We start from the raw sequence: 12,197 nt of genomic DNA, 5'->3' as shown, positions 1-12,197 counted from the left end.
ATTACTATTATTATCAGTTAATAGATTATAGATGGGTATATCTTAAATTATTATTACTATTATTATCAGTTAATAGATTTTAGATGGGTATATCTTTATTAAATTACTATTATTATCAGTTAATAGATTATAGATGGGTATATCTTTATTAAATTATTATTATTATCAGTTAATAGATTTTAGATGGGTATATCTTTATTAAATTACTATTATTATCAGTTAATAGATTTTAGATGGGTATATCTTTATTAAATTACTATTATTATCAGTTAATAGATTATAGATGGGTATATCTTTATTAAATTATTATTATTATCAGTTAATAGATTTTAGATGGGTATATCTTTATTAAATTGATATTATTACAGCATGTCCTCTATTTCAAGATGTGGCCGATTTTAAAACTGCCAGAATACATTTTTAAAATAAGATTCATTTATTTTTTTACGACATTGTTTCTGAATGGCTGCTGGGTAATTTGATTTGCATTGAAATCTTCATTTGTAGACATCGGATTGAGCAGGTTCACTGAGTTGCAAACCAAATGGACAGGTCTCATTGATTAGCTACGTATTACTATTTTAGCCTTAACATTAGTTTTAGGGTTAAGTAGCCTAGAAGACGTTTAGAAACTATTTAGGAAATAGTATTATGTTAGTAAATACCATTATTGTACTAAATAGCATTTAGATTAGTTTGTTAATCTCCAACCTGTCTAAACATTTGCTTTTATTGTTTTGTTATTTTATTATATTAATTATTGCAAGGCAGAACATTTGATAAACAAGACACATTAGTTTTATTTTTCAAATGTGGTTTGGACCAGTTGAATTGGCGTGTGATAGGTGGGTTAGGTTGGTTAGGTTTGAGACTGATCTAAGGAATGAACAAGAAAAATACACTTTATTTCTCAGCTGCCTCACCAACGTCTGTAGGTGAATTAATAACTTTTTAATTGCTAAATATTTTCAATAGATGGCAGCACATGACCACGAAGCATCAGTTATAGGCTACAAGCAGCAATATAATTGACATAAAATAGCATACAACCACAGACTATATGTCCCATGATTTTCTAAAATGGTCACTCATTACTTTAGTTAGCTGTATATCTTGTATTCGGGCTGTGTTGCTTTTGGGAGAGCAAAGAATAGTGACTATAGCAGGTATTGAACCCCAATCGACTTACAGCTGTAATCGCAGCAAGGTGGCGCTACAAAGTATTAACTTAAGGGGGCTGAATAATTTTGCACGCCCAATTTTTCAGTTTTTGATTTGTTAAAAAGTTTGAAATATCAATAAATGTCGTTCCACTTCATGATTGTGTCCCACTTGTTGTTGATTCTTCACAAAAATACAGTTTTATATCTTTATGTTTGAAGCCTGAAATGTGGCAAAAAGGTCGCAAAGTTCAAGGGGGTCGAATACTTTACGCAAGGCACTGTACATGTCTGTCATTGAACAACACCATGTCATGATTATATAGTGGAAAAACACAACAGACTCTTTCATACAGCAAATTTATGGACATTTCTGAAAAGTGATAAATAGATGTAATGTTTGTCTCTGTTGTGTTGAAGACCAATCAAGCAGGGAGAGACCAGCCTCCTGTTCCCAGCTGTGTGTCCATGAAGAGTGACTGGTCTATGGGTCAACCTATAAACTTTAGAGAGGGAGACTTTTCTACTGAACAAAGGTAAGAAGAACTCATGGGTCATGGTCAGTGAGTTAAACAACACTGTCGCTAGTCATTTCTCCTCTCCCATTTTCCCATAGGCTAATCCTTTTGTCCATTTTCTAGTCCTAAAACAATATTGAACAAACGCAACATTCCCTCCCTGTGTGTGTGTGTATGTGTGTGTGTGTGTGTGTGTGTGTGTGTGTGTGTGTGTGTGTGTGTGTGTGTCCATGTGAGTGTGTGTGTGTACAGTCCCTGGATGAGGAGATGTAATATCTATCCTGATTGCCTAGTCACGTTTACCCCTACCTACATGTACATACACTGCTCAAAAAAATAAAGGGAACACTAAAATAACACATCCTAGATCTGAATGAATGAAATATTCTTATTAAATACTTTTTCTTTACATAGTTGAAAGTACTGACAACACAATCACACAACAATTATCAATGGAAATCAAATTTATCAACCCATGGAGGTCTGGATTTGGAGTCACAGTCAAAATTAAAGTGGAAAACCACACTACAGGCTGATCCAACTTTGATGTAATGTCCTTAAAACAAGTCAATATGAGGCTCAGTAGTGTGTGGCCTCCACGTGCCTGTATGACCTCCCTACAATGCCTGGGCATGCTCCTGATGAGGTGGCGGATGGTCTCCTGAGGGGATCTCCTCCCAGACCTGAACTAAAGCATCCGCCAACTCCTGGACAGTCTGTGGTGCAACGTGGTGTTGGTGGATGGAGCGAGACATGATGTCCCAGATGTGCTCAATTGGATTCAGGTCTGGGGAACGGGCGGGCCAGTCCATAGCATCAATGCCTTCCTCTTGCAGGAACTGCTGACACACTCCAGCCACATGAGGTCTAGCATTGTCTTGCATTAGGAGGACCCCAGGGCCAACCGCACCAGCATATGGTCTCACAAGGGGTCTGGGGATCTCATCTCGGTACCTAATGGCAGTCAGGCTACCTCTGGCGAGCACATGGAGGGCTATGCGGCCCCCCAAAGAAATGCTACCCCACACCATGACTGACCCACCGCCAAACCGGTCATGCTGGAGGATGTTGCAGGCAGCAGATCGTTCTCCACGGCATCTCCAGACTCTGTCACGTCTGTCACATGCTCAGTGTGAACCTGCTTTCATCTGTGAAGAGCACAGGGCACCAGTGGTGAATTTGCCAATCTTGGTGTTCTCTGGCAAATCCCAAACGTCCTGCACGGTGTTGGGCTGTAAGCACAACCCCCACCTGTGGACGTTGGGCCCTCATACCACCCTCATGGAGTCTGTTTCTGACCGTTTGAGCAGACACATGCACATTTGTGGCCTGCAGGAGGTCATTTTGCAGGGCTTTGGCAGTGCTCCTCCTGCTCCTCCTTGCACAAGGCGGATGTAGCGGTCCTGCTGCTGAGTTTGTTGCCCTCCTACGGCCTCCTCTACATCTCCTGATGTACTGGCCTGTCTCCTGGTAGCGCCTCCATGCTCTGGACACTACGCTGACAGACACAGCAAACCTTATTGCCACAGCTCGCATTGATGTCCCATCCTGGATGAGTTGCACTACCTGAGCCACTTGTGTGGGTTGTAGACTCCGTCTCATGCTACCACTAGAGTGAAAGCACCGCCAGCATTCAAAAGTGACCAAAACATCAGCCAGGAAGCATAGGAACTGAGAAGTGGTCTGTGGTCACCACCTGCAGAACCACTCCTTTATTGGGGTGTCTTGCTAAATGCCTATAATTTCCACTTGTCGTCTATTCCATTTGCACAACAGCATGTGAAATCTACTGTCAATCAGTGTTGCTTCCTAAGTGGACAGTTTGATTTCACAGAAGTGTGATTGACTTGGAGTTACATTGTGTTGTTTAAAAGTGTTCCCTTTATTTTTTTGAGCAGTGTAATATTATATTGAATAAATGCATTGATGTTCACATTAGTTTAACAAAATGACCATACAATTCTAGGAGACGGAAGATGAATCTATATGTTGTTTGGGAGAATAAACCACAAGTATTACCACAAGTACCTCAACTACCTGGTACCCCTGCACATTGACTCAGTACTGGTACTCCTTATAGTCTCATTATTACCTCAACTACCTGGTACCCTGCACATTGACTCAGTACTGGTACTCCTTATAGTCTCATTATTTTCCCGGTACCCTGCACATTGACTCAGTACTGATACTCCTTATAGCCTCATTATTACCTCAACTACCTGGTACCCTGCACATTGACTCAGTACTGGTACTCCTTATAGTCTCATTATTACCTCAACTACCTGGTACCCTGCACATTGACTCAGTACTGGTACTCCTTATAGTCTATTACCTCAACTACCTGGTACACTGCACATTGACTCAGTACTGGTTCTCCTTATAGTCTCATTATTACCTCAACTACCTGGTACCCTGCATATTGACTCAGTACTGGTTCTCCTTATAGTCTCATTATTACCTCAACTACCTGGTACCCTGCACATTGACTCAGTACTGGTACTCCTTATAGCCTCATTATTACCTCAACTACCTGGTACGCCTGCACATTGACTCAGTACTGGTACTCCTTATAGTCTCATTATTACCTCAACTACCTGGTACCCTGCACATTGACTCAGTACTGGTACTCTGTATAGCCTCATTATTACCTCAACTACCTGGTACCCTGCACATTGACTCAGTACTGGTACTCCTTATAGTCTCATTATTACCTCAACTACCTGGTACCCTGCACATTGACTCAGTACTGGTACTCCTTATAGTCTCATTATTACCTCAACTACCTGGTACCCTGCACATTGACTCAGTACTGGTTCTCCTTATAGTATCATTATTACCTCAACTACCTGGTACCCTGCACATTGACTCAGTACTGGTACTCCTTATAGCCTCATTATTACCTCAACTACCTGGTACCCTGCACATTGACTCAGTACTGGTACTCCTTATAGTCTCATTATTACCTCAACTACCTGGTACCCTGCACATTGACTCAGTACTGGTTCTCCTTATAGTCTCATTATTACCTCAACTACCTGGTACCCTGCACATTGACTCAGTACTGGTACTCCTTATAGTCTCATTATTACCTCAACTACCTGGTACCCTGCACATTGACTCAGTACTGGTACTCCTTATAGTCTCATTATGTTCCTGGTACCCCTACCCCAGGCCCTGGATAAAAACATATGATGATTTCAAAACTAAATGTTTAAATACAGATCTTATATTCCTGTATTTAATAATGGTTTAAAATGTTGTATATTGATGTCAAATGTATCATTTGTACAGTTATGAAACTCTGTATGTATTTGTTACATTTGAGGCAGATATATATTATTACTGTGTAAAACCTAGCAGTACTACTGATTTCTCTGAGAGTGAGGCAGATATATATTATTACTGTATAAAACCTAGCAGTACTACTGATTTCACTGAGAGTGAGGCAGATATATATTATTACTGTATAAAACCTAGCAGTACTACTGATTTCTCTGAGAGTGAGGCAGATATATATTATTACTGTGTAAAACCTAGCAGTACTACTGATTTCTCTGAGAGTGAGGCAGATATATATTATTACTGTATAAAACCTAGCAGTACTACTGATTTCTCTGAGAGTGAGGCAGATATATATTATTACTGTGTAAAACCTGGCAGAACTACTGATTTCTCTGAGAGTGAGGCAGATATATATTATTACTGTGTAAAACCTAGCAGTACTACTGATTTCTCTGAGAGTGAGGCAGATATATATTATTACTGTGTAAAACCTAGCAGTACTACTGATTCTCTGAGAGTGAGGCAGATATATATTATTACTGTATAAAACCTAGCAGTACATTTACATTTACATTTAAGTCATTTAGCAGACGCTCTTTCCAGAGCAGACTTACTACTGATTTCACTGAGAGTGAGGCAGATATATATTATTACTGTAAAACCTAGCAGTACTACTGATTTCTCTGAGAGTGAGGCAGATATATATTATTACTGTGTAAAACCTAGCAGTACTACTGATTTCTCTGAGAGTGAGGCAGATATATATTATTACTGTGTAAAACCTAGCAGTACTACTGATTTCTCTGAGAGTGAGGCAGATATATATTATTACTGTATAAAACCTAGCAGTACTACTGATTTCTCTGAGAGTGAGGCAGATATATATTATTTATATTATTTGTTTCTCTGAAATGAAACCATCAAGTGATTTTAAACAAGTACATTTCTGAAAAGTGATATATAGTGTTTTGGAATGAAACTCTTCCTATGTTTCCCCATCTGAGCTCAGAGAAGATGAGATGTAATGTTTGTCTCTGTTGTGTTGAAGACCAATCCAGCAGGAGAGACCAGCCTCCCCTGTTCCCAGCTGTGTGTCCATGAAGAGTGACTGGTCTATGGATCGACCTATATTCTTTAGAGGGGGAGACTTTTCTACTGAACAAAGGTAAGAAGAACTCATGGGTCCTGGTCAGTGAGTTAAACAACACTGTCTCTAGTAATTTCTCCTCTCACATTTTCCCATGTATTTTTGTTGTTTTCATAATCCATAGGCTAATCCTTATGTCCATTTCCATAGTCTTAAAACAATATTATACAAACACAACATTCCCTCTCTGTCTGTCTGCCTGCCTGCCTGCCTGCCTGCCTGCCTGCCTGCCTGCCTGCCTGCCTGCCTGCCTGCCTGCCTGCCCTGCCCTGCCTGTCTGTCTGTCTGTCTGTCTGTCTGTCTGTCTGTCTGTCTGTCTGTCTGTCTGCCTGCCTGCCTGCCTGCCTGCCTGCCTGCCTGTTTGTCTGTCTGTGTGTGTGTACTCCCTGGATGAGGAGATGTAATCTCATGTGTTGTCCACAGAAACCAACAGGAGAGATCAGAGTCAGAGATTCTCAGTGGTCAGTCTTCCCAGAGTCATCAAACAGACCTGGCCTCCATATTCAGTGTATGTGGTCCTGTTATGTACAATTGTTTTTGTTTACCTCAAGAAAAGTTGATCTGTCAATCATTCATTAACATGTTAATGACAAAGCATTTATTCTCTTGCTTAATTTATTTACTTGATTATTTCAGTTGCTTGAGGAGAATATTATGACATTTGTGAGGAACGAGCTGAAGATGTTCAAGAGGATTCTTAGTCCAGAACTCCCAGAAGGCTTTGAGAGTCAGAAGCAGGATAAGGAAGTGGTGGACCCTGAAGATGAGAAGCAGGAGAGCAGTGCCAGAGAGGGGCTCTGAAGATCACACTGCACATCCTGAGGAAAATGAACCAGATGGAGCTTGCTGACACACTGGAGAAATGTAAGATCTGTCTGCCTCATGTTGAATACTGTTTTATAACATTTAAAAGCTGTAGCTAAAGTACAGCTAAAGTAGCTGTGTAACTCAATGATATTGAAACAGCCTTAACACAACACATAGTGACCTCATCAAGTAGCAGCAGGGATGTGTTGTGGTGATTCATTTAGAGAGAGAGAGAACATTAATAATACCATCAATAATATCAATAATAATATAATCAGTCACACCAGTCTGTAATGCATTATGAAAACATTTACACATTTATACAGTCAGTTTAGAGAATACATTATTATAATGTAAAACTTTATAACAGTCCTACAATACTGTAGGCATTAAAACAGACGTAATATTCATATCCTCTGTGTTATTTCTAGATTCAGATGATCCTTCTGTGATTTGCCAACGTGAACTCAAATCTAATCTAAAGAAGAAGTTTCAATGTGTATTTGAGGGGATCGCTAAACAAGGAAACCCAACACTTCTCAATAAGATCTACACAGAGCTCTACATCACAGAGGGTGGAACAGGAGAGGTCAATAATGAACATGAGCTGAGACAGATTGAGACAACAACCAGGAAACAAGCAAGACCAGAGACTGCAATCAAATGTAACGACATCTTCAAACCCTTAACTGGACAAGACAAACCTATCAGAACTGTGCTGACAAAGGGAGTTGCTGGCATTGGAAAAACAGTCTCTGTGCAGAAGTTCATTCTGGACTGGGCTGAAGGAAAAGCAAATCAGGATGTCCAATTTGTATTTTCATTCCCTTTCCGGGAGCTGAATTTGATGAAAGGGGACAAACAAACTTTGATTGAACTTCTCAATCACTTCTCAATGGAAACCAAACAATCAAGAATCTCCAACTACGACAAGTACAAAGTTCTGTTCATCTTTGATGGTCTGGATGAGTGCCGACTGCCCCTAGACTTCCAGAAGAACAAGATCTGTTGTGACGTCACAGAGTCAACCTCAGTGGATGTTCTGCTAACAAATCTCATCAAGGGAAATCTGCTTCCCTCTGCTCTCCTCTGGATAACTACCCGACCTGCAGCAGCCAATAAGATCCCTTCAGTGTGTGTTGACCAGGTGACAGAGGTACGAGGGTTCAATGACCCACAGAAGGAGGAGTACTTCAGGAAGAGATTCAGTGATGAGGACCTGGCCAGCAGAATCATCTCACACATAAAGACATCAAGGAGCCTCCACATCATGTGCCACATTCCAGTCTTCTGTTGGATTTCAGCAATAGTCCTTGAACACATGCTGAAACATAAGAGAGAAGAGATGCCCAAGACTCTGACTGAGATGTACACACACCTTGTGGTGTTTCATACCAAACAGAAGAATGAAAAGTATCTTGGGAAAGAAGAGACAGGTCCACACTGGAATAAAGAGAGCATTCTGTCACTGGGAAAACTGGCTTTTCAACAGCTTGTGAATGGCAACCTAATTTTCTATGAAGAAGACCTGAAAGAGTCTGGTATTGATGTCAGTGAAGCCTCAGTGTACTCAGGATTGTGCACACAGCTCTTTAAAGAGGAACGTGGGCTGTACCAGGAAAAGGTGTACTGCTTTGTTCATCTGAGCATTCAGGAGTTTCTGGCTGCTGTATATGTGTTCCTCTCATTCATCAACAACAATGAGAATCTAATGGATGAACTGCAAACAAAAGACGAGTCTGAAGTTACTTTCTACAAGAGTGCTGTGGATAAAGCCTTACAAAGTGAGACAGGAAACCTGGACCTTTTCCTCCGCTTCCTTCTGGGCCTCTCACTGGAGTCAATCAGAAGCACTTACGAGGTCTACTGACAAAGACAAGAAGCAGCTCACAGAGCCATGAAGACACAGTCGAATACATCAAGGAGAAGATCAGGGAGAATCCCTCTCCAGAGAGGAGCATCAATCTGTTCCACTGTCTGAATGAACTGAATGACCATTCTCTAGTGGAGGAGATCCAAAGCTACCTGAGATCAGGAAGTCTCTCAAAACCCAACCTGTCACCTGCACAGTGGTCAGCTCTGGTCTTTGTGTTGCTGACTTCAGAAAAGGAGCTGGATGTGTTTGACCTGAAGAAATACTCCAGATCAGAGGAAGGTCTTCTGAGGCTGCTGCCAGTGGTCAAAGCCTCCAGAGCTGCTCTGTGAGTAAATAAAATGACATATAAGAACTAATCATCAGGAAGAAATATTCAATTTGGTTAAAATATTTATTATAATATGTATAATATATTATATTGAAAAACATATTGAATAAATACATTGATTTTCACATTAGTATAACAATATGACCAGACAATTCAAGGAGACAGAAGATGAATCTATATGTTGTTTAGAGAATAAACCAAATTCATCTGCCATTGTCCTTCTACACTACTGGTGTTAAATTAACAGTGTGTTTGTGAAATCATGATGATCTCTTTGCAGGCTGTCAGGCTGTGGAGTCACAGAGGAAGGCTGTGCTTCTCTGGTCTCAGCTCTGGAGTCAAACCCCTCACACCTGAGAGAGCTGGATCTGAGTAACAATGACCTGAAGGATTCAGGAGTGAAGCTGCTCTCTGCTGGACTGGGAATCCCCACTGTAAACTGGAGACTCTGAGGTCAGTATTCCTGTAGTTGGTCAACAAGTGATAACTGTTCACCAGATCCACATGTGTTTACCAGGCACACATAGTCCACACCATATGTGTTTGGACAGTGAAGCTTACAGTTTTACATGTGGTGCTTTGCTCCAGCATTTTGGATTTGAGATAGAATGTTTCATATTAGGCGACAGTACAGAATGTCACCTTTTATTTAAAGATATTTATACATATACGTATTTCTCTTAATTATTTGGACAAATTCACTTACATTGTATTTTTTATTTTATTTTAGTTCACCTTTATTTAACCAAGGAGGCTGGTTGAGAACAAGTTCTCATTTGCAACTGCGACCTGGCCAAGATAAAGCATAGCAGTGTGAACAGACAACACAGAGTTACATATGGAGTAAACATTTAACAAGTCAATAACACAGTAGAAAAAAAAGGGAGTCTATATACATTGTGTGCAAAAGGCATGAGGAGGTAGGCGAATAATTACAATTTTGCAGATTAACACTGGAGTGATAAATGATCAGATGGTCATGTACAGGTAGAGATATTGGTGTGCAAAAGAGCAGAAAAGTAAATAAATAAAAACAGTATGGGGATGAGGTAGGTAAAAATGGGTGGGCTATTTACGGATTGACTATGTACAGCTGCAGCGATCCGTTAGCTGCTCAGATAGCAGATTTTTGAAGTTGGTGAGGGAGATAAAAGTCTCCAACTTCAGCGATTTTTGCAATTTGTTCCAGTCACAGGCAGCAGAGAACTGGAACGAAAGGCGGCCAAATGAGGTGTTGGCTTTAGGGATGATCAGTGAGATACACCTGCTGGAGTGCGTGCTACGGGTGAGTGTTGCCATCGTGACCAGTGAACTGAGATAAGGCGGAGCTTTACCTAGCATGGACTTGTAGTTGACCTGGAGAAAGTGGGTCTGGCGACGAATATGTAGCGAGGGCCAGCCGACTCGAGCATACAGGTCGCAGTGGTGGGTGATATAAGGTGCTTTAGTGACAAAACGGATGGCACTGTGATAAACTGCATCCAGTTTGCTGAGTAGAGTGTTGGAAGCAATTTTGTAGATGACATCGCCGAAGTCGAGGATCGGTAGGATAGTCAGTTTTACTAGGGTAAGTTTGGCGGCGTGAGTGAAGGAGGCTTTGTTGCGGAATAGAAAGCCGACTCTAGATTTGATTTTCGATTGGAGATGTTTGATATGAGTCTGGAAGGAGAGTTTACAGTCTAGCCAGACACCTAGGTACTTATAGATGTCCACATATTCAAGGTCGGAACCATCCAGGGTGGTGATTCTGGTCAGGCGTGCGGGTGCAGGCAGCGAACGGTTGAAAAGCATGCATTTGGTTTTACTAGTGTTTAAGAGCAGTTGGAGGCCACGGAAGGAGTGTTGTATGGCATTGAAGCTCGTTTGGAGGTTAGATAGCACAGTGTCCAAGGATGGGCCGGAAGTATATAGAATGGTGTCGTCTGCGTAGAGGTGGATCAGGGAATCGCCCGCAGCAAGAGCAACATCATTGATATATACAGAGAAAAAGGTCGGCCCGAGAATTGAAGCCTGTGGTACACCCATAGAGACTGCCAGAGGACCGGACAGCATGCCCTCCGATTTGACACACTGAACTCTGTCTGCAAAGTAGTTGGTGAACCAGGCAAGGCAGTCATCCGAAAAACCGAGGCTACTGAGTCTGCCGATAAGAATATGGTGATTGACAGAGTCGAAAGCCTTGGCAAGGTCGATGAAGACGGCTGCACAGTACTGTCTTTTATCGATGGCGGTTATGATATCGTTTAGTACCTTGAGTGTGGCTGAGGTGCACCCGTGACCGGCTCGGAAACCAGATTGCACAGCGGAGAAGGTACGGTGGGATTCGAGATGGTCAGTGACCTGTTTGTTGACTTGGCTTTCGAAGACCTTAGAAAGGCAGGGTAGGATAGATATAGGTCCAGGGTGTCTCCCCCTTTGAAGAGGGGGATGACTGCGGCAGCTTTCCAATCCTTGGGGATCTTAGACGATATGAAAGAGAGGTTGAACAGGCTGGTAAAAGGGGTTGTGACAATGGCGGCGGATAGTTTCAGAAATAGAGGGTCCAGATTGTCAAGCCCAGCTGATTTGTACAGGTCCAGGTTTTGCAGCTCTTTCAGAACATCTGCTATCTGGATTTGGGTAAAGGAGAACCTGGAGAGGCTTGGGCGAGTAGCTGCGGGGGGCGGAGCTGTTGGCCGAGGTTGGAGTAGCCAGGCGGAAGTCATGGCCAGCCGTTGAGAAATGCTTGTTGAAGTTTTCGATAATCGTGGATTTATCGGTGGTGACCGTGTTACCTAGCCTCAGTGCAGTGGGCAGCTGGGAGGAGGTGCTCTTGTTCTCCATGGACTTCACAGTGTCCCAGAAATTTTGGAGTTGGAGCTACAGGATGCACATTTCTGCCTGAAGAAGCTGGCCTTAGCTTTCCTGACTGACTGCGTGTATTGGTTCCTGACTTCCCTGAACAGTTGCATATCGGGGACTATTCGATGCTATTGCAGTCCGCCACAGGATGTTTTTGTGCTGCTCGAGGGCAGTCAGGTCTGGAGTGAACCAAGGGCTATATCTGTTCTTAGTTCTGCATTTTTGAACGGAGCATGCT

At 41.9% G+C, this 12,197-nt stretch overlaps 2 protein-coding genes across 2 annotated transcripts in view; both read left to right on the top strand.

The window, feature by feature from the left end:
- The window catches only part of LOC135570450 (NACHT, LRR and PYD domains-containing protein 12-like), a 67,307-nt gene that overhangs the window by 20,925 nt on the left and 34,185 nt on the right, over window positions 1-12,197 (top strand). The window contains 2 exon segments of the mRNA XM_065016460.1: window positions 9,399-9,535; window positions 9,538-9,571. Coding sequence (XP_064872532.1) covers window positions 9,399-9,535; window positions 9,538-9,571 — 171 coding nt within the window.
- Window positions 6,767-8,784, top strand: LOC135570448 (NLR family CARD domain-containing protein 3-like). Its single transcript, XM_065016458.1, has 2 exons — window positions 6,767-6,971; window positions 7,346-8,784. Exons 1-2 carry the CDS (start codon window positions 6,935-6,937, stop codon window positions 8,782-8,784), a joined length of 1,476 nt encoding a protein of 491 aa, XP_064872530.1. The 5' UTR covers window positions 6,767-6,934.

Source organism: Oncorhynchus nerka, unplaced genomic scaffold (genome assembly GCF_034236695.1).
Source record: "Oncorhynchus nerka isolate Pitt River unplaced genomic scaffold, Oner_Uvic_2.0 unplaced_scaffold_973, whole genome shotgun sequence".
NCBI lineage: Eukaryota > Metazoa > Chordata > Actinopteri > Salmoniformes > Salmonidae > Oncorhynchus > Oncorhynchus nerka.
The sequence above is the reverse complement of the archived record's forward strand: the minus strand, read 5'-3'. Positions and strand labels throughout refer to the sequence as shown.